Below are 24,094 nucleotides of genomic sequence, written 5' to 3' on the forward strand. Positions count from 1 at the left end.
GCTGTGTATGATTTTTGTGTAAGAGGCCTCTAACTTTTAAGATCGTTCGTGAACTCAAAAGCCTAGCAACCAGACGCTGGCTTCCAGGGTCCAGGTGGTAGATCTGACCCTGATGAAGGTTGCTTATTTGGAAGAAAATCAGGGGACCTTCTAACTTCAGGCTATTAAACTAAAGTTCCGAACCATCTTCTCTTTGGCCAGAGAGATACTACTTGGATTGTTTTGACCTTGTTGGTTCTTATCTTATGTAGTCTCCTTGGCAAGACCGGAATCGGTGGAATGCATATGCCAGGTTTAATCCCCAGGGTGGGCAAACGTGATACGACTCTATACAGGCATCGTTTGGGTTCAGGGAGAAGTACTGATCTACCTTTTCATTCTGATGACTTGCAAACAGGTAGTCTTCTAGATGACCCCATCTTATGGTTATAATCTGGAAAATCTCTATATTTAGACTCCACTCACTTGGATGCACATCTTTCCTGCTCCGAAGGTCGGCTTGGACATTGAGGCTATGTGCCCACGATGCAGAAATGCTCCGGATTTTTTCCTGAGCATTTCTGCATCTCCCTGGAGGAAAAAACGCATGCGGATTGTACATGCGTTTTTCCTGCCAGGGACATGCGGATGTGAAGCGTTCTTCACATGCATTTCCGCATGCGGGTTGACAAGTGCTTTTCAAGCGATTTTTAGCATCACTTAGAAAGTGCTTGACAACTTGGTCACACTATATAAATCCATGCAAACGGCATGGATTTATATAGTGTGACCCCAAAGAATGTCAAAAAATAAAAAAATAAATCTAATACTTACCTTCTGATGGCCCCTGCAGTCTTGCTTTGCTCCGTCCTGGCTTGCCGGCAGCTCGCGGTACACTTCACTGAAGGACCTGCTGTCACATGACTAAATGACGTCAGCGCAGGTCCTTCAGTCCACCGCGAGCTGCCGGCAAGTGAAGACAAGGAGACCGGGGGCCATCAGAAGGTAAATATAACATTTATTTTTTATTTTATTCTTTTTATCACAGGTTCTATGGTACCCGGGTCCGGAGGAGAGTCTCCTCTCCTCCACACCCGGGTACCATCCGCACATTGAAACGCATGGATTCCACATGTACAGATGCAGTGATGCGGAATCCATGCGTTCCAATGCAAGTCAATGGCGGCGAAAGCGCAGCGCTTCCGCAAAATAATTGTTAGTGCTGCGTTTTTCTCCGCAGTGATAACCCGCAGCGGAAATTTCCGCAGCATGTGCATAGCACATGCGGATTATCATTGGGGAACATAGCAGGCCTTCTACCATGCGTTTTTTTAAGCGTTTCTGCAGCGGTTTTACCGTTGCAGAAACGCTTATAAAACGCATCGTGAGCACACAGCCTTACAGTGCCTCTTATGTGGAGAGCAGATAAAGAGAGATAATGTTCCTTTGCCCAAGAAAAAATTCTTGTTGAGACTGCCTTTTGATCTTTGTACCTCATGCTTCCCTGATGACTGAGGTCAACTACCGTGGTCATATTGTCTGAATAAACCCTTAAATGGGTTGTTAAGGATATCACAGCTTGGCAGGTAAAGCAGATCCACCCGCTGTTACCTTTTTGTCACAAACTGCTCTCTGCTGCCCCCCCATTGTCAAGACAATTACGCGATTGACTGATTAACAGAGGAGGTTGCAGACTTTTTCCACTAATAGGCCGGTTATTGGGAAACAAACTGACCGTATAGGATATACACCTCTGATTCCACCTCATGGAGTATGTGTGTGTATGTGTTTATACACTGCTCAAAAAAATAAAGGGAACACTTAAACAGAATATAACTCCAAGTAAATCAAACTTATGTGAAATCAAACTGTCCACTTGGGAAGCAACACTGATTGACAATCAATTTCACATGCTGTTGTGCAAATGGAATAGAGAATAGATGGAAATTATTGGCAATTATCAAGACACACTCAATAAAGGAGTGGTTCTGCAGGTGGGGACCACAGACCACATCTTAGTACCAATGCTTTCTGGCTGATATTTTGGTCACTTTTGAATGTTGGTTGTGCTTTCACACTCGTGGTAGCATGAGACAGACTCTACGACCCACAGAAGTTGCTCAGGTAGTGCAGCTCATCCAGGATGGCACATCAATGCGAGCTGTGGCAAGAAGGTTTGCTGTGTCTGTCAGCGTAGTGTCCAGAGGCTGGAGGTGCTACCAGGAGACGGGCCAGTACACCAGGAGACGCAGAGGGGGCTGTAGAGGGGCAACAACCAAGCAGTAGGACCGCTACCTCCGCCTTTGTGCATGGAGGAACAGGAGAAGCACTGCCAGAGCCCTGCAAAATGACCTCCAGCAGGCCACAAATGTGCATGTGTCTGCACAAACGGTTAGAAACCGACTCCATGAGGGTGGTATGAGGGCCCGACGTCCACAGGTGGGGGTTGTGCTCACAGCCCAACACCGTGCAGAACGCTTGGCATTTGCCACAGGACACCAGGATTGGCAGGTTCACACTGAGCACATGTGACAGACGTGACAGAGTCTAGAGACCATATTCTGGTGCGATTGGCCCTGGGTTCCTCCTAATGCAGGACAATGCCAGACCTCATGTGGCTGGAGTATGTCAGCAGTTCCTGCAAGATGAAGGCATTGAAGCTATGGACTGGCCAGCCCGTTCCCCAGACCTGAATCCGATTGAGCACATCTGGGACATCATGTCTCACTCCATCCACAGACTGTCCAGGAGTTGGCGGATGCTTTTGTCCAGGTCTGGGAGGAGATCCCACAGGAGACCATCCGCAAACTCATCAGGAGCATGCCCAGGCGTTGTAGGGAGGTCATACAAGCATGTGGAGGCCACACACAATACTGAACCTCATTTTGACTTGTTTCAAGGACATTACATCAAAGTTGGATCAGCCTGTAGTGTGTTTTTCCACTTTAATTTTGGGGGTGACTCCAAATCCAAGCCTCCATTGGTTAATAAATTTGATTTCCATTGATGATTTTTGTGTGATTTTGTTGTCAGCACATTCAACTTTGTACAGAACAAAGTATTCAATGAGAATATTTAATTCATTCATTCAGATCTAGGATGTGTTATTTGAGTGTTCTTTATTTTTTTGAGCAGTGTATCTATCTATCTGTACATACGTGTGTGTGTGTATATATATATATATATATATATATATATATATATATATATATATATATATATATATATATATATATATATATATATATAATGTGTATGTGTGTAGTACAGACCAAAAGTTTGGACACACCTTCTCATTTAAAGATTTTTCTGTATTTTCATGACTATGAAAATTGTACATTCACACTGAAGGATCAAAACTATGAATTAACACATGTGGAAATATATACTTAACAAAAAAGTGTGAAACAACTGAAAATATGTCTTATATTCTAGGTTCTTCAAAGTAGCCACCTTTTGCTTTGATGACTGCTTTGCACACTCTTGGCATTCTCTTGTCCTTTATTTGTAGTAACAGTACATATTGACTGGCGGCGTAGGACGGAGACCCCTAAGTGGGAGTGAGGGAGAGGACGACTGCCGTTTCGCTCCCTTCCGGAGCTTCAATGGGTCCCATGTGAAGTGAACACCTAATTACTGCTTTTTAAACAGCCGGCATGTTACACACATCGATGCATGCTTTCTGTGACTGAACTGCGATATTATTAAGATGAACAAATACATAGAAGGTACATTAAATAACACATACTTTGGATATTACAGAAAGCTAGAAAGATCTAATTTTTCATTCAAACCCAGTGGTCCCTGAGCTTCAGAATTAAGGATCCATCTGGCTTCGTGTTGTAGCAATAGTTTATTGCGATCACCACTCTTTGGGGAATGAATTCGGCAACGAAATAATAAATCTTACTGACCGCATACTATCGAGTAATCCTCTAAACCTTTCGAAAAAAGGACTTTATTTTTATATACCGGAAAAATTGAATCTTACGGGTTTTAAGATTGATTTGTATAAAGCAACACGCAAAATGCATTTATATAAATTATTTGCCAATAAAGACTCTAATCCCATATCTCCCCTTGTAGGCGAGATTCCAAGTACTATCGACAGTTTAGGGTTTAGTATGTCTACAGAGAATCGTGTACAACAATCTGACATTAATTTGTTATTGAGTTTAAATAATCCTCCCTTAAATGAGAAAAAAACTAATGAATATATCCACTATCCCCCCTTCACAGGGGGTATTAAGTCTACTTTTATGCCCCCAGTTACACCAGGAAATGTCATTGATTGATTGATTTTATTCCAAGAACAAGTGATATCAGATATTTAATCTGATTTATAAAGAATCTGTCGATAATTTGAGTACAGGAGAAAAACAAGCCCTTAGAGATATAAAGAATTGGAATGACATAGTGATTCGGAGGGCAGATAAAGGGGGCAACCTAGTGCTCATGAAGAAAACCTACTACTTAGAGGAAACGTTGCAACATTTGTTAGATAATAACACATATAAAAAATTAGATAAAGACCCCACACAAAGATACAAGAACCAATTAAGGTCTCTGCTTAGATCTTCAGTGGAGAATGGCACTTTAGCAAGAAAAGCAGCGTTGAAATTGCTACCTGAGTTCCCATTGGTATTTTTTGCCAAAAGTGCACAAATGTCCGCTTAATCCCCCAGGACGTCCAATAGTCTCTGGGATAGGCTCCGTGACAGAATCCCTATCTAAATATCTTGATTGGTTATTAAAACCATTGCTAAAACAAATTCCATCTTGCGTAAAAGATACAGGAGATTTTCTAAGAATATTGCAAGACGTAGAATGGCAAGAAGATTGGCATCTGACTTCCCTAGATGTCGAGAGCCTCTACACACGCATCCCACAGGATGCGGGTATACAGGCCGTCATCGACCTCTTGGTAAAGGCGGACAAAGAGGATCGCTACATTGATTTTGTAAAAAAGGCATTAACCTTTATTCTCACTCATAACTCTTTCCAGTTTGACAGAATATGGTATACACAAACAACGGGGACTGCAATGGGTACCCCCGTTGCTTGTACATTTGCTAATCTATTTTTAGCAGTTTTTGAAGAATTATATTTACAGTAATGATAATCCATTTTTGAAATACATCAAAACGTATCACAGATACGTCGATGACGTGTTCATGATATGGGCTGGTTCAGAGACACAGTTCAATGACTTTGTACTACATCTAAATTCTGTAAATACCCTAAACATGAGATTTACTTCTACGTTTGGAAGTCATAATTTAGACTTCTTAGATGTACGGGTCTCCATTCAAGCTAATAATATTATTACGGAGTCATTTCGCAAAACAACGGCAACCAATATGTTAATGCATCATATGAGCTATCACCCTGCTCACACTAAGCGGTGTGTACCATATAGTCAATATCTGAGACTTAGAAAGATCAATAACTCTGAAAGTAAATTGAAAGAACATGCCCAAGATCTATTTAATAGATTACTAAATCTGGGCTATCCCAGTCAATTAATTACCGCAGCTTGCACAAAAGCCCTTACTAAAACCCAGGCAGAGCTATTAAAGAATAGATCAAACGACAAAAAAGAAGAAAGATTTATCTTTAATTTTAAATTTAATCCAATATCTAATGTAATAAACAAAGCTATCAGGAACAACTGGCACATTCTGGAAAACTATAGAGATTTAGCAGATCGAGCCTTTATACTGAACATATATATATGTTATGCTGGAATAATAAACACATCTTTCCTGCGCCATTTCTCTTCAAGAGAAGTTCAGTATCTGACTGTCTGTCCGATATCAAAGCTTCACGTATACACTTGAATAAGTTAATTTGGCAAGGGATAAGCAAAGGGTTGGGGTCCTTTGAACCTCACTTCCACAATTGGCGCAACCAACGTGGGGCACCACACGGGCACCACACCAGAGCAGACCGAATGAAGGTGTCCAGCTGTGGATCGTGGATGACTGGATGGGCCTGATCACCCCCCTTACACGGTAAGTCTAGTTTAATTACACTGTAATTACAGACTTGCTTGTGTTTCCAGTCGTTCATAGATTAGCAGAGGGCACGAGTCGGTCTGTTGTGGCAATCCTTAAGTGGGGGTAGGTGTGACCCTGCTGGTGTTATCGAAACCCACTTGCATTCCAATCCACTGTAACCTTTGCCTATTCTAATTTGTTTATGTTTGAGACTGACTTAGTGGATGGGCTGTCGTGTGTGGCTTGTGAACAAAAGTACTCTCCTGGGTGTAATCTCACATTGCATCCCCATATACCTCCTGTTCTTGAGAGAACGTAGGGAGGATGATGTGAGAAGTAAAATAAAAAAAAATAAATAAATTTTGCAGTTCTGTATCGCTCCCTAGAAAACGTCCTGTTCTTGGAAGATAGAACGCACGAGGGGGGGGGGGGTATAGAAGCCAGGCTGGCCAGCTGGTAACTGCCGTTATTGTTTATATAAGGAGATTATTCTGTTTCATTGAGTCATACTGACACAAGAATTCACTTTGTCTGTCTGGTCCGTCTTTCTGTTTGTACTGTGTCAACATTCGTCAGCCATGCAGAAATTCTTGAGACTGTTCACAAAGGAAGCCAAGGTGTCGAATAACAGCTATACGGCTCAGACACTGGTAGCTGACAGGGAAGGAGTCGAGTATATTGCTAGAGTTAAACAGTTAATGGACATTGTAGGAATGAATAAGAGGGGAAGACTTCAGCCAGGGCTGTGGAAAATAGCTTTAAAGGAAAAGAAGGGTAAATTAGAGGATACCGGTTTATTATCTGCGGCTATGGTCTGGGGTCGTATAGCAAATGACATAGCTAAAGAGGCATGGGAAGAGGAAGAGAGAACAGATGATAATGATGTATATTACATGTATGTTAAGCCCCATGTTTTTAATGTTGCTTTGAAAACTGTTGAGCCACCACCTTATAATGGCCTCAGGGGGTGGACATGTTCTAGGAGTGATGTGCAAACTTTAGACTCTGGGGACAATGGTTTACATTGTGGAGTTCATAGACCATCCCCCATCCCCACTGACTTTGTAGCCACAGCGCCTTCTCTTGACTGCTCCCGGACAGACACACCATGCAGGTGCCCTCCCACCTTTGGCATGCATGACTCAAAGGAAGTCCCACCCACAGGTACTTCCTGTGGCGGCCATCTTACTCTACCCGGAAAGCCTGATAACAATGAGACGACAGATATTCCAAAGCCTAATGCCCAATTAGTTCCTCCACCAGTTTCTATATATCCGGTTGTGACTATGCAAGGACAATATTACACCCCACCTCAGCAATCTACATCAGCATCTCCCCCACCTCTGACACCAATGTTCCCAGCTCTTACATCACCTGTCCCTCAGTCAGATGAAGGGGCTCCATCTGTTGCCCCATCATATCAACATGTGGATCATGGTAGCTTTGTGTCAGGCCCCCCAGAGGACTGGGATCCTATTTTTGAGAAAATGATTACCCAGGGACAGACAGGGGCCGGGGTACTAATCTCTGTGGGTGTAGGGAACATGGTCACTCAGCGGGTGGATGCTATAGTGAATGCTACCAATAGCCACCTGCAGCACAGGGGTGGTCTGGTTAGAGATATTGTTATGGCAGGGGGAGACAGTATTCAAAGGGAACGTGATAATATTTTACGACGACATGGTCCCTTCCAGCCAGGAATGGTCACAGTTACAGAATCAGGCGATTTACCCTGTAACACTATTATTCATGCAGTGGGGCCCATCTATGACCCTTCCTATCCAGATAATAGTGCACGGCTCTTGCGCCAGACTGTACATGCAGCATTAGACATTAGAAACAAGACTGCTGGCATTAAGACTATAGCACTTCCTTTAATTAGCTCCGGTATCTTTGGATACCCAGTCAGAGCATGTGCAAGGGAGCTAGTACAGACAGTGATAGAAGAGGCCTCTAAGCCTTCTTGCCATCTAACCGAGATACGTCTAGTCAGTAAACAGACTGACACTGCAAGGGCAATGAAAGATGCTTGTCAAACACATGTGACTCCCATCACACCAGTACCAATTAAAAATGATGGGGATGAAGAGTTGCTGCCAGGAATACCTAGACCACCATCTAATTTAACCCTTAAACCTATCACGCCACCACCTGCTCTTGGCAAACCAGAACCGATCATGTATGTAAAATTCACACCGACTCAGGCCATGACACTCTGCAACCAATTGCCAGACCCAGAGAAACAACCCATGCCTTTCTACCGTGCAGTTTTGGCTATTCAGAAGACATATTCAGCTACGTGGCAAGATTTGTCCTCCCTTGTGTCTGTTAAAGTAGGAGATGCATATTGGCCAGTAATAGAAAGATCTCTGGATGATGCCCGGTTAGTCTCTGATACTACATGGGAATTGGGACAGGATTTCTGCCAGCAACTTAAAACATGGGCCCAGGAGAAATTAAGCGACCAGTCGACCAATTTAACAGATATTACGCAGGAAGAGAAAGAATCAGTGGAAAGGTATGCAGCCAGAATGACTCAAATGTTCCAAGACTTGGGCTTCAGTGAACAAATTAAAGTTCAGCAGGGTATTTTAGTTTCTTCCTTTGTTCGTGGTCTTAGAGATGACCTTAAGAAACTGATCACTTTGGCTAGGCCAGAAATCGAGACTCTAGATATGATAACTGCAGTGCTTATAGCTAAAGGATTCCAAAAGATTACTCCAAAGCAGAAGAAAGCAGTCACTGCCATGTTAACTACAGATGAAGAAGATTATCCCATGATGCCCAATATCTCAGCAGACCCGTGCCAAGTTCCCTATGGCCAGCCACAGGGACAGCAATACTCCTTGCACCAGACTCCAGTTGTTTATTACCCACCACAACAATTTTATCAAGGAAGGCAACAAAGATCTTTTACTGGCCCCTGCTATAGATGTGGCAAGATTGGCCACATGAGGAATGATTGTAGAACGCCTAGAAATTTTTGTAACCCGCACCCGAGATCAAGACAATCCACAGGACAAGATTACAGACCACATCAAGATGCAAGGAATCAGCCTCACTCCCAGCCATAGGAATTCGGCGGTCTCGTGTCAACAATGGTGTCTAAATCTGGCTTCACGTGTCCCAAGGTACCCTTACAGGTGGAAGGACAAACGCTTGAATTTATGGTTGACACGGGCGCTGCCAGGACTGTTATACGCCATGATGAGTTGCCATTTTCTAATATGACTACTAAAGACTTTATTACGTGCGTAGGGGTGGATGGGAATCCTACTAAAGCCCATTTGACTCAACTGGTACAGATTGGACCCTATGAAGAGGTGCTCGCCAGGTTGGTTGTCTCCCGCACCTGCCCTGTTAATATCCTTGGAGCTGACCTACTCGCCAGGTTACGAGCAAATATCCAATACACTTCTACAGGTCTCCAGTTGATCCTACACAATCCGCGCACGGAGGATATACTTCAAGATGAAGATGTGTGTGCTCCAAGCCGTGCCTCTGCTTCTTTTTGAATTAACAATGGGATATGGAGTACCAGACCACATTGTCCCCCAAGTACCCGATCATCTCTGGTCAAAAGGACCAGATGATATTGGGTGCCTCAGGGTACCCCCTGTTTCTGTGTGACTGAAGGAAGGGGCACAATTACCCCGAGTGCCCCAATACCCTCTCAAGGTAATACATGAATCTTCTCTCAAAGAACAGATCATGGCTCTATTAAAGAATGGTGCTCTCGTCAGATGCGTTTCTCCCTGCAACACACCCTTGTTTCCAGTAAAGAAACCAGTGAAAGGTCAGCCAGATAAATTTAGACTAGTACAAGATCTCAGAGCTGTCAATGAAGCAACAGTGTTGGAATCTCCAGTGGTCCCAAACCCACACACTCTTCTTTCTGGAGTACCCCCAGATGCTACGCACTTTACCGTTACTGATCTTGCAAATGCTTTTTTCAGCGTACCGCTCCACGAAGACAGTCGTTTTTTGTTTGCCTTTACTTTTCAAGGGTCCCAATTCACTTGGACAGTAATGCCACAGGGAGCTCAGAATTCTCCAAATCAATTCACTCAGGCCTTGTCGGTATGTCTCCAACCATGGAAAGATTCACATCCAGACTCTACGCTGCTACAGTATGTTGATGACCTTCTTCTCTGTGCCCCAACCTTCGAGGATTGTGAGAGTCTATCTCTTGATCTCCTTCTACATCTTGCTGCACAGAACTGTAAAGTCTTCAAGGACAAGGTTCAATGGTGCCACCAGAAGGTTGTCTTTTTAGGCCATTGTCTATCTCAGGGCCTCCGACATTTAACGGATGAAAGAAAACAAGCCATTGTGGATATACCTTTCCCTAAAGGGTATAAACAACTCCAAGCCTTCTTAGGCCTCGTTGCCTACTGTAGACAATGGATCCCCTATGCTTCAAGACTCATGCAACCTCTCTATGATGCCCTAAGAGAAGGTAATCTTGTTGCCTATGGTCATAACATACCCAGCCAGCTGTATGACTCCTCTGAGAAGCTAAAAGAAGCCATCTTATCTGCCCCAGCCTTGGGCATACCTGTTTATACCAAGCCCTTCTACCTGTTTGTACACGAAGTCAAGGGACATGCCTCTGGAGTTCTCGCCCAGAAACATGGAGGCAGCATGAGACCCGTTGCCTACTACTCGGCAAGGCTTGATCCTGTTGCCAGAGCCGCCCCCTCATGTCTCAGAGCTGTTCAGGCTGCACACTTGCTTCTTGACAAGACGGCTGATGTGATCCTCGGACATGAAACCCGCGTTATGGCTCCTCATGACCTCAAGGCTATCCTTGCTCAGACACAGCCAAGATTCCTATCTGCGCAAAGACATGTCCGTTTTGAGTGTTCCATTTTGCTTCCTGAGAACATCACTCTCCACAGATGTACAGTACTCAACTCTGCCACTCTGCTGCCTCTTTCCAGGGGGGATGATGTGGACAATTCTCCCGTTAATCTCAGGCCACATGATTTTGACCCAAACTGCTCGAACATAGAAGATCTTCTTGAGCATGATTGCATTGAGCAGATGATGTCAGAAGCACAACATAATTTGAAGATCCAAGAAGAGCCCCTCCCCAATCCAGACCTCCAGATGTGGACGGATGGTTCTAGGTTTGCTGATAAAGCAAGAAGATTCCACACGGGCTACGCAGTGGTCACAATGGACCAGCCTATCTCGGTAGGCCCATTGCCCCCGTCCATGTCAGCTCAGGAGGCGGAGCTAGTTGCACTCAGAGGCTTGCAAGGCAGGGGAGGGCAAGAAGATTAATATCTATACAGATTCGAATTATGCTTTTGGTGTGGCACATGATTTCTGTTATCTGTGGAAGAACAGAGGATTTCTTACAGCCACCGGGACACCCATTAAGCATGCAGATCTTGTAAAAGACCTTTTGGAGGCATTGAAGTTTCCAGAAGAAATAGCTGTAATCAAGGTCCGAGCACACAGACGCTTGGATACAGAAGAAGCCCTGGGTAATCATTATGCAGATGAAGCAGCCAAGGATGCGGCCCTTCAGTGGTGCCCAGGGAAAGAGACAGCAGAAGTGGCACAGCAGGAACAACAAATCCCAGCCCAAACAATGGTTATGACAAGAAGTCAGAGACAAATCCAAGATCAGAATGAGAATGAACATATAACACCATCATGGACCTTACTATACAAACATCAGGCAGAAGCTGAAGCAGAAGAAAAAGAAGAGTGGAAAAAGTCGGGAGCCAAGCAGGACAAGTATGGCCTATGGATGTTGGGTCCAAGAGTATGCCTTCCACGAACACTATCCAGCGGCAATCTCATGGGCCCATGGAGCCACACACCTGGGAAAAGATCAGATGTTCCAAAAGATAAACAAATTATACTTGGCACCTGGAATATCAACACCCATTCTGCGATACACAAAGGCCTGCTTGATCTGTGCAACTTGCAGTCCAGGAAAAACAGAGAAGACTCCACCAAAACATCTGGCAAAACCACTATACCCATTTCAGAGAATCCAAGTTGACCATATTCAGATGCCCAAAGTAGGAAAATATGTATACGTTCTGGTGAAGGTGGATATGTTTTCAGGCTGGCCTGAGGCCTACCCAGTCACTAACATGACAGCCCGCTCCACAGCTAAGAAACTGATGACAGAGGTTGTGTGTAGGTTTGGGGTACCAGAAGTAGTAGAAAGTGACCAGGGACCAGCATTCACGGCCCAACTCTACAGGGATCTGTGGCGTATGGTAGGAACCAGCTTAGGTCTTCATACGCCTTACAATCCCAAAAGTAGTGGGAAGGTTGAGAGACTGAATGGTACTTTAAAGTCCCAAATTGTTGAAGATTAATCAGGAGACACAAATTCCCTGGCCAGACGGTCTTCCCATTGCCCGGTACTCAATCAGAAACACCCCGACAGGCCAACACAAACTGACTCCCTATGAGATTTTGTTTGGGGGAGCCCCAAGGTTGGGAGGGTATTTCCCCCAAGAGATGGTTGCAGGTAGTGATACCATTGTTAACTATGTAATACAATTGTCCAAAGAACTTGCAATAACACACGCTGCAGTCTTGTCTTCTATCCCAGATCCTGACAGTGACGAGCATACTCACTCAATCAAACCTGGAGACTGGGTGGTCGTTAAGAAGCACTTCCGGAAGTCCTGCCTGGATCCCAGATACGAGGGCCCATTCCAAGTGATCTTGGTGACACCTACATCAGTCAAGGTCGAAGTGAAGGCCACTTGGATTCACGCTTCACATTGCAAGAAGACCCCAGCACCAGCACAGCCATGAAAATATATATCTTTTTCTTCATTGTTTTTGTGAGCGCTCAGAATTCCGAGTCCCAGGTAGCAATTACTAAAACAGGAGGTGTACCTACCTTCTGGTATAATGCCACCAGCATTCAAGTGGCAACGTTTAGATTTGATTATTGTAGCATTGTTCCCTGTTATCATGAATATGCCCCACAAATGGGTAGGACCGCCCAATTAAGGAGAGGGCAACAATATATATGTGTAACAGAAGGGGGATGGGGAGAGAGTTGTAGTTCATGGAAAGCGGCTGGGTGGAACACAGGGGATGATTGGGGGTACAGACCTCAAGTAGCACTAAACAAGCAGGACACTAAACGAAGATCCCTCCTTATCAGAATGACCCTCACCAAACAGCAGACAACACGTAATTGTGGGAACATAGGAAGTTGTAACCCCCTAATTTTAAATATTGACTCTCCCCAACCTGGAGATGTAGGATTATATGTGATGGGAACATGTATAAGTGGAGGTTTCTATGGTTGTTCTGATCTCGGGAAGTTTAATTAGCTGACATGAACTCGCCTGAGTGGCAACCCTATCAGAAGTCATTGAAACCTATAAATCCAAATCGCCTGATGCCGCACATTCCAACTTTCCTAGGAATGACTGCAATCATGAACCCTACTTTTGAAGATGTTTTTGCTATTGAAACAGGGTTTTCAGAGACTAATGTATGGTTAGAATGGATGAAATATACGGCCAACCAATATAATAAATCTAATTGCTTTGTGTGTGCAGGAGCTAGACCCCATTTAGGCTCTGTCCCTCTGAATGTACCATCTGAAATAGAAAAAATGTTTTCTAAGTTTATTTACTAATCAGTCTTCTGATGACTCTGTATGTGAGAAATGGAAGCAGAAATATCCTATTGTTACCAAGGCACCCAGTTCAGTTAATGGTATTACTATCTATAAAGGTAATTACACTTGTTTTCACAATGAAGGAACTGGTAGATTTCTAGGGAATTTTACTGAAGGGTATTGTGCCAGGTTTAGCAATGCCACTAAGAAACAAATCGCTAATCAGATCCAATCTGTGGCAGATGTTTTCTGGATATGTGGAGATATGAAAATTAGGTCCAGACTTGAAGGTGATTGGACAGGACAGTGTGCATTGGCCAAATCTATCATGCCTTTTCATATAGTAACAGAAGGAGAGGGTGTCAATAAATCAGAAGGTCTCCATAGGACAAGGGGAGTGGGAATAAATATCAAAGGAAATTTGGATCCCCATGTCTATATTGATGCTATAGGAGTGCCAAGGGGGTTACCAGAAGAGTTTAAAGCCAGAGATCAAGTTAAAGCAGGATTTGAATCCTTTGTCATGCCCCTGGTAACTATCAACAAGAATGTAGATTGGATTAATTATCTGTATTATAACCAGCAGAGATTTGTAAATGCTACTAAAGATGCCCTACAGGGTTTGACAGATCAGCTAGGTCCTACATCAGTAATGGCATACCAGAATAGAATGGCCCTGGATATGATTTTAGCGGAAAAAGGGGGCGTATGTAAGATGTTCGGGGACTCTTGTTGTACCTATATTCCAGATAATGTTGGCCCTACAGGCAAAGTAACAATTGCTCTAAAGAAACTTACTAGTTTATCAGAAGAATTTAAAGAAAATTCAGGGATCAAGGATCCATGGGACCAGTATTTCTCATGGATGAGTGGCTGGCAGAAATGGTTAGATCAGGTGTGGATGGCAATTCTTGTAATAATGATTTTTCTAGCGATGATGGCATGTGTTGTTGCTTGTATACGGAAATTAATACAAAAAACTGTGGATCCTATAATGGTAATGACTGATGAGGAAACTAATAACTGGATAGAAGAATCTTTGACAACAATCCAGATTAAACAGTCAGTCTTAAGTAATAAGTCTAAAGGCCCCGTCGCGCAGTAGCGATTTCGCTGGCGATCTTGTTGTGTGTGAAGAGGCCTTAACACTTGATTGTGGCAGCTGTATAGTTCCCTTGTTTGTCGTGGTTTGTGTGCTCGTGTCCATCCGGCAGTGCAGCGGACGGGCTTGTCTGGGGAATCCGGCCTCGGCTGGCTCCTCCCACTAGGGGCGGAGAAGTACGTGGGCGGGTCTGTGTGTTTGCACTTCGGCTGGAGCGTTCACCCACTGCCAAGGGAGAAGGGAGCTGTGAAAGCAGGATTCATTTACTTATATCTAGAGTTTATATTATTAAATGTAACCTCTATATTCTTTTGTGTGAAATCTTTGCTATGTATTTCTACAAGTGCTGAGCAGAGAGGGGGTCTAATGAAGGGTTTCAAAAATGGTTTTATGGGGGACTGTTAACCCCTTAAGCCCCGCGGGTGGTTTGCACGTTAATGACCGGGCCAATTTTTACAATTCTGACCACTGTCACTTTATGAGGTAATTACTCTGGAACGCTTCAACGGATCCCCCTGATTCTGAGATTGTTTTTTCGTGACATATTGTACTTCATGATTGTGGAAAAATTTCTTCGATATCACTTGCGTTTATTTGTGAAAAAAACGGAAATTTGGCGAAAATTTTGAAAATTTTGCAATTTTCAAAATTTGAATTTTTAAGACCTGAAATCAGAGCGATATGTCACACAAAATACTTAATAAATAACATTTCCCACATGTCTACTTTACATAAGCACAATTTTGGAACCAAAATTTTTTTTTGTTAGGGAGCTATAAGGGTTAAAAGTTGACCAGCGATTTCTCATTTTTCCAACAAAATTTACAAAACCATTTTTTTAGGGACCACATCACATTTGAAGTCACTTTGAGAGGTCTTTATGACAGAAAATACCCAAAAGTGACACCATTCTAAAAACTGCACCCCTCAAGGTGCTCCAAAACCACATTCAAGAACTTTATTAACCCTTCAGGTGCTTCACAGGAATTTTTTGAATGTGGAAGAAAAAAATTAACATTTAACTTTTTTCACAAAAAATGTTACTTTAGACCCATTTTTTTTTTATTTTAACAGGGGTAACAAGAAAAAATGGACCCCAAAATTTGTTGTGCAATTTCCCCTGGGCACGCAGATGCCCAATATTTGGGGAAAAAACACTGTTTGGGCGCACGGCAGGGCTCGGAAGGGAAGGAGCGCCATTTGACTTTTTGATTGTAAAATTTGCTTGAATAATTAGCGGACGCCATGTTGTGTTTGGAGAGCCCATGTGTGCCCAAACTTTGGAGCTCCCCCACAAGTGACCCCATTTTGGAAGCTAGACCCCCCAAGGCACCTTTCTAGATGCATAGTGAGCACTTGGAACCCCCAGGTGCTTCACAAATTGATTCGTAAAAATGAAAAAGTGAAAAAAAAAAACACTTTTTCATTTTTATGAATCAATTTGTGAAGCACCTGAGGGTTCCAAGTGCTCACAATGCATCTAGATAGGTGCCTTGGGGGGTCTAGTTTCCAAAATGGGGTCACTTGTGGGGGAGCTCCAAAGTTTGGGCACAGAGGGGCTCTCCAAACGCAATGTGGTGTCCGCTAACAATTTGAGCCGATTTTCCATTCAATTTGTTAGCGGATACCATGTTGCATTTAGAGAGTCCCTGTGTGCCCAAACATTGGAGCTCCCCCATAAGTGACCCCATTTTGGAAACTAGACCCCCCAAGGCACCTATCTAGATTCATAGTGAGCACTTGGAACCCCAGGTGCTTCACAAATTGATTCATAAAAATGAAAAAGTGTTTTTTTTTTCACTTTTTCATTTTTACGAATCAATTTGTGAAGCACCTGGGGGTTCCAAGTGCTCACTATGAATCTAGATAGGTGCCTTGGGGGGTCTAGTTTCCAAAATGGGGTCACTTGTGGGGGAGCTCCAATGTTTGGGCACACAGGGGCTCTCCAAACGCAACATGGCGTCCGCTAACAATTTGAGCCGATTTTCCATTCAATTTGTTAGCGGACACCATGTCGCGTTTGGAGAGCCTGTGATGTGCCTAAACAGTGGAGCTCCCCCACAAGTGTCCCCATTTTGGAAACTATACCCCTCAAGGATTTTATTAAGGTGTATAGTGAACATTTTGAACCCAGAGGTACGGCACATTATTTGTTTACATTAGGTCATCATATTGAATAAGTTGTCATTATTTTTGAGCGCAAGTGCTCGCTACTTGAGTTTGCATCGGGTACTCAGGTATGCACCATGTACAGCGTGTGCTCGAGTGACATGCTCGAGTCCCTGCTCCGCATGTTTCACGGTTATTAGACACCCAAAAAAAAACATGCGGGGATCGCTCGTGCATGGCAGGCAATCCCCGTAAAGTTTTTTGACCGCGAAGCATATGGGGCAGAGACTCGAGCATGTCACTCAAATACCCACGATACTCAATGCATACCAGAGCACCCGATGCAAACTCAAGTAGCAAGCACTTGCTCTCAACACTAGTCGCCATATCGTCATCTTTTTTTCTTACTTTTGAAAAAAATCCCAACCCCAGCCCTAACCCTAGCCCAATCCTAACCCAAGAGTTTATTTTTGACGCCGTTCCTTGTGCGGTATAAGTGATTAGACGACTTTATTCTTCGGGTCGGTGCGATTACAGCAATGCCAGAATCATATGGGGTTTTTATGACTGACAGCTGTCACACACTAAAAGACGCATTTTTTGTAAAATCTAGTTTTTGCATCGCCATATTTTGAGCTATAATTTTTCCAGATTTTGGCAGACAGTCATGTGACGGCTCGTTTTTTGCGGGATGACTTGACGTTGTTATTGGTGCCATTTTCAGGCACGTGACATTTTTTGATCGCTTTCTATTCCGATTTTTGGGAGGCAGAATAAACAAAAACCAACAATTCAGGAATTGTTTTTTTTTTTTTTTTTTTTTATTCTGTTCCGCGTGTGGTAAAATTGATGAGGCAGCTTTACTCTTCGGGTCAGTACGTTTACAGCGGTACCACATTTGTATCATTTTTCTATGTTTTGGCGCTTATACACAATAAAAGCTATTTTATAGAAAAAAATATTTTTTAGTATCGCTTTATTCTGAGAGCTATAACTTTTTTATTTTTCGGCTGATGGAGCTGTATGGCGGCTTGTTTTTTGCGGGACGAGATGACGTGTTAAGCGGTATCATTTTTATTTATATGCGTCTTTTTGATCGCGTGTTATTCCACTTTTTGTTTGGCGGTATGGTGATAAAGCATTGTTTTTTGCTTCGTTTTTTTATTATTTTTTTTACTGTGTTCACTGAAGGGGTTAACTAGTGGGACAGTTTTATAGGTCAGGTTGTTCCGGACGCGGCGATACCAAATATGTGTACTTTTATTGTTTTTTTTTTTATTTTTTTTATAATAATATTTATTGATGGGTACATTATATTTTTATTTTTGGTGTATTATTTTTTTTATTTTTTTATAATATTTTTGCACATTTTTTTTTTTTTCCACTTTCACACAGTTTATACACTTTATTACTTTGTCCCACTCTGGGACTTTCACTTTTTTTTTTTCTGATCGCCTGCATGGCACAGGAATGGAGCACCATCCCTATGCCATGCAAGCTGTCAGAAATGCACAGTGTGAAGATTGCTTGGAGATGCACTGCGCATGTCCAAGCAATCTTCCTGCTCTCTGGTGACCCGGATGTTGTCATGACGACATCGGGTCGTCATGGCAACACCCGGGAAGCCGCTGCAGACTGCGCTGGAAGCCGGAAGAGGAGGTGAGTATCGCCGATCACCTCCCCTTGCCCCCGCAATGCCGCGATCGATTTCGATCGACTTCGATCGCAGCATCGCGGGGGTTAATGTGCTGGGAGCGGTGCAAGACCGCTCCCTGCACATAGTACCGGGTGTCAGCTGTGACAATCAGCTGACACCCGGCGGCGATCGCGCCCGCACAGCCTGTGTGCGCGCGCGATCGCGATGACGTACTAATACGGGTCTGGCTCTTAAGTCCCAGGGCACAGACGCGTATTAGTACGTCAGATGTTATTAAGGGGTTAAAGATAAGATTCTGAAATCTACTAAAAACATTATATGAAACTCTGATGTATACTAAATATCTATACTTATATTCTGTTATATGTTATCAATCTTGTTTTGCATATATTTCTTATATTGGATATCACTTAGTCATATATACCCTTACTTTAATATATATTATGAAAACCTTGATATATATATATCAGATATCTGTACTCGTGTCACTATATAAATATCCTGAAAGGACTAGTTGGAATTGGTTATAAAGGTGAACTTTCAAATTGTTTACAAGAAGGAGACGAGAAAAAGGATTCAACATGACACCTCCCAAGAGAATATCCTGACGAATGAGGAGAATATCTGGGGAGGAAACACTTAACCCCATAGGAAAACATAATGAGACTTATCTATACCATGGGCCAGACACCACTGTGATTGCTCAATTGCCTCAGGGCGACACGCTATTGGGACCTTCCTTTATACTGAACATATATATGTTATGCTGGAATAATAAACACATCTTTCCTGCGCCATTTCTCTTCAAGAGAAGTTCAGTATCTGACTGTCTGTCCGATATCAAAGCTTCACGTATACACTTGAATAAGTTAATTTGGCAAGGGATAAGCAAAGGATTGGGGTCCTTTGAACCTCACTTCCACAATCCAAAGTATGTTATTTAATGTACTTTCTATGTATTTGTTCATCTTAATAATATCGCAGTTCAGTCACAGAAAGCATGTATTGATTTTAACACACTAATTATATTGCACGTGTATGTATCAATGTGTGTAACATGCCGGCTGTTTAAAAAGCAGTAATTAGGTGTTCACTTCACATGGGACCCATTGAAGCTCCGGAAGGGAGCGAAACGGCCATCGTCCTCTCCCTCACTCCCCCTTAGGGGTCTCCGTCCTACGCCGCCAGTCAATATGTACTGTTAGTACAAATAAAGGACATCTTTGGAACTGTTGGTGAGTGCTACCTTTACTTTCAATTTTGCATTGACCTGGTCTCTAATCTGAGCTGCTGTCAACCTGCGATTTCTGAGACTGGTGACTCGGATAAACTTATCCTCAGAAGCAGAGGTGACTCTTGGTCTTCCTTTCCTGGGGCGGTCCTAATGTGAGCCAGTTTCTTTGTAGCGCTTGATGGTTTTTGCAACTGCACTTGGGGACACTTTCAAAGTTTGCCCAATTTTTCGGACTGACTGACCTTCATTTCTTAAAATAATGATGGCCACTTGTTTTTCTTTACTTGGCTGCTTTTTTCTTGCCATAATACAAATTCTAACAGTGTATTCAGTAGGACTATCAGCTGTCATGAAAATACAGAATTATCTTTAAATGAGGTGTGTCCAAACTTTTGTTTTTTACTGTGTGTGTGTGTGTGTGTGTGTGTGTGTGTGTGTGTGTGTGTGTGTGTGTGTGTGTGTGTGATTTTTTTGATTATTTTTTCATATTTTCTTTATTCCCCTTCTGACATTTTTTTTTTACTTTTACACTTTGTCCCGCTATGGTACTTTCATTTTTTGCAGGCTGATTGCTTGTATAGCATAGAGATGCAGCAGCATTTCATATGCTATGCTGCGTGTCAGCTCTGCAGTGGCAGAAGTAACTTTGATCTCGCACTGTGCATGATCCAAGTAACTTCCTGGTGACCCAGATGTCGTCATGACGACATCGGGTCACCATGGCACAGACAGCGCGGGACACCGGAGATTAGGTAAGTAAGTCGCGCTTACATCTCCTTGCTCCTGGAATGCTGCGATCTGCAGCATTTTGGGGTTTAATGTCCTGGGAGCAGTGCTTGACCGCTCCTGGCACATAGCATCGGGTATCAGCTGTGAGAATCAGCTGACACCTAGTGGTGATTGCCCCGCACAGCTTCTGTAAGGGCGCGATCACTTTGTGCTTAATAGTATGTACCTGGTCCATGAGGCTCAGGGCACAGGGACGTACTATTGCTGACAGTGTCAGTAAGGGGTTAAATCAGGTGATTGGCTTGGCCATAGCAACAGTCGAACATTTTTCTTTGCTAACCAATTTTTGACTAAATGGGATATGTGCTTGGGATCATTGTCTTGCTGAAATTTGCATCCCCTGCCTACTTCAGTTGTACAACGTAGCAGCATTACGTTCTCCAGTATATCCTTGTACATGATAACATTCATATTTCCCATCAATTCTATGCAGAGGGCCAATGGCAGATGCAGAAAAGCAGCCCCAAACCATGACATTGCCACCACCATGTGTCACTGTAGGTGTTTGGTACCTTACATCATTACGTTTTCCAACGGGGCGGTATATTTAGTGCTTGCATCACTACCAAACAGATTGAACTTGGATTCATCTGACCACAGCTGCTTAGAGCAATCTGTCTTTCCATTGGCTGTGTTCTTTGACAAACTCAAGTCGGACCTTCCGGTTCTTTGCAGAGATGAAAGGCTTCTTGACTGGAACTCGTGCATTCAACCCTACTGCTCTAGCCGTAGCTCCACAGTTTGGCAACTCTCTTTCACCCCGTATTCTTCTTTCATTTTTTTGCGTAATCTGTACAGCACTTTTATGAACATCAGATATTGACTTTTTCTTAATAATGTGATCAACTTTGGAGGAAGTTTTCCGTGGTTGTCCACTTTTAGGTTCGTTAGCTGTAACATAATCTTTTTCTTTCTTTAATATACGTGACACTCGACTCTGAGAACAGTTGAATTCCATAGCTACCTCCTTTTTGGCTTTTGCATGACTTCATTCTTAGAATAATAATAAGCTTCCTGACATTTGTTGATAAATTTGTCTTTGTCTTTGCCGTGTTGTAACTTAAAAACACAAAAAATAATAAAGAAAATTTAGGCAAATTTCGACTACCCATGATAAAATATGCCAAACATATTTGGCACAGCAAATATTGAAAACTAACACATAAAGGGATAAAACAATGTCAAACACAATTACTACCTTATAGCTGACAACCATTTGCTTCTAGTTTACGAAAATCACCAGGAAAATGCCATCACAACAACCAGACAGAAGTAATCACACTTTAAAAAAAAAAAAAAAAAAAAAAAAAAAGTAAACCTTTTGGTCGCTACTGTATATACAAGTGACCTGACCCAGCGAGCCCTCATCTCACCAGATGAGACTCCTCCCTCGGTCCAAAGGTGAAAACAAGAGGGGTTTCGCTGCAGTCACTAGCGGCTATCCAGTCGCTGAAGCACCTCCATATGCACCCGCTCCGAAATTGATCATGTGTTCTAGCTTGGGACGCAACTGGAACTGACGCTGTATGGGAGCGCCCGGCATCTGACTTCACTTCTGGTAATTGCACACTGCAGCACATAGGGGAGGGATAGGAGTAGGACTGGGTAGCTTGGGAAGGCCCTCAGCCTGCAGCCATCCAACTTTACCCGGTGGCACAAAAAGGATGGAGTTGTCCTGTGTCCTGTGCCCTGTGTGTGAAAAAATGCTGGAGAGTGGGTGTGGGAGGGGCTGTTTGACCGCTTTGTATTTCTTGTCCTTATTAGGGTAGGATGACCTACTCCTACGGTGCTGTCTTGGATGGTTGGTTATTAGAGAAAAAGGGGTTGCTTCTAGCTCCTCCCTGCCACGCTTTGCTTGACCGACAGGTTTGGGCAGCATGACTCCCAGTGTACTGATGTAGTATGTAAAGTTTAGGTTTGTAAATTGAGAAGTGCAAATTCTATTAAATTAGACTTTTAGTTTCTTTTATGAAGTTTAAAAAGTGTAAGATAGGAATTTCATGTATAAAATACATCTTTAAGGTTATGGTTAAAAGTTTAACAATATGTCTTCATAGGTGTGTTAGGGTTTTTTCACATTTGATTAAATTACACTCATCATATGTCAGCATGTGCACTGCACATAAGCCAAAATATATGAAAATTTCACTTGTTAAATAAATTTGAGAACCTTTCACCATTTTTTTTTTTATGTTGAACTGTTCACAGGATGTAATAGTGGCTTCAAATCAAAGTAAAACTTTTTTTTGCGCCTATGGGTGTTTAGACAGTTTTTACTTGGGGTATGTACTTTTTATCCCTGTATGATGCTGACCTATCATAACCAGGTATCGATACTCAAAGGAAAGAAGAAAAGACCCCCACCATAGCATAAAGTAAGTTTCTCAGTTTGTGAAATGTCATGATACAGCTCTGATCTCCTGGTGTAACCTCCTGCATGAATCTGTGCAGTGGAAGGACAATTCAATTGAGTTTAGCTGTGTCACATTACACACCCTTTTATTTGTTGCTCTTTAACCTGTCAAGTGTATGTTTTGTTGGTGGATGCTTCTGTTTAAAAATGTGGACTAGACTTTTCAGTACAGCCACGGAAAAACTCAAATTCTACAATTTATTACCCAAATGTATGCACCGTTTTGGTATGCATTTGGACAATGGAATCCTGTGGCTGAATTTAGAGATTTTCAGGCACATACACTGAACATACTATGGAAACCCAGTATGAATATAGATTTATCAAACTCACACCAAATCTTTTTTCTTTCAGAGGTCCTAATGGTGTGTGGACATTGGAGGAAAAGGGCTTAAATCCTAAATTTGACACCACATTTGAAACTGCTCGTCCATCTCCAACACACATGACTCTTCTGCAGCTACAGAGAGTTGGTATCCTTAAGTTTTTGATCAGCCAAAATATAGATGGCTTGCATGTAAGATCAGGGTTCCCAAGGTATGCTGCAACATTTCTATTTCTGTATTTTATAAAGACATAATTACAGTATTCACATTTTAATTTTCAAATAAGGGGAAAGTTATGCAAACAATTGAATTATTTTGTTATATAGTATTTCAAATGTGTGGACGTTCATGAGTACAAGAATGAAATGCTTAATTTATATATATATATATATATATATATATATATATATATATATATATATATATATATATATATATATATATATATCTATCATATTTTACATATGTTGGAGGAATAAATAGATGCAAAAGTTCTTAAAGCCATTAAATAGTTATTCCCATCTCAGTCTCTGATTATAGAATACCTACCAAGCCACATGTGTTTGGGATGCTTAAAACTGCCAAATGGGCATCACTGTGCTGTTTATGTAAACCACATTGAATTGGACTTATGGAAAAAGCTTAGCTCAGTGAGGTGACATTAATCCCTTGCCCCAATAGGGAGGACAGTTCTATCCTTTTGCGGCTCGCTGACTTTGCAGACTCACAAGCTGAGGATGCATCTTTCAATCTTTGACAGCGGTATTTACAGTGCACCAGCAGGGGGAAAAGCTGTTTAACAGCTTGTCATGGCATTCATAGACCATGAATTGTGCCAGCAGTAATGAGGTATTGCTGTCTGATATAA

At 42.6% G+C, this 24,094-nt stretch overlaps 1 protein-coding gene across 13 annotated transcripts in view; it reads left to right on the top strand.

Moving 5' to 3' along the window:
* Positions 1 to 24,094, top strand: part of SIRT6 (sirtuin 6) — a 271,908-nt gene that overhangs the window by 44,040 nt on the left and 203,774 nt on the right. For 11 of the 13 annotated variants that reach the window (XM_073685335.1, XM_073685354.1, XM_073685270.1 and 8 more), the window contains one exon: positions 23,255 to 23,437. The exons of the other annotated variants lie outside the window; for them this stretch is intronic. In XM_073685335.1, coding sequence (XP_073541436.1) covers positions 23,255 to 23,437 — 183 coding nt within the window. The remainder of the gene's footprint in view (positions 1 to 23,254; positions 23,438 to 24,094) is intronic. 13 annotated transcript variants of the gene reach the window in all.

The sequence above is a fragment of the Phyllobates terribilis genome, unplaced genomic scaffold, assembly GCF_046119375.1.
Source record: "Phyllobates terribilis strain yellow unplaced genomic scaffold, ASM4611937v1 Scaffold_1__5_contigs__length_1240528914, whole genome shotgun sequence".
Taxonomy (NCBI): Eukaryota; Metazoa; Chordata; class Amphibia; order Anura; family Dendrobatidae; genus Phyllobates; species Phyllobates terribilis.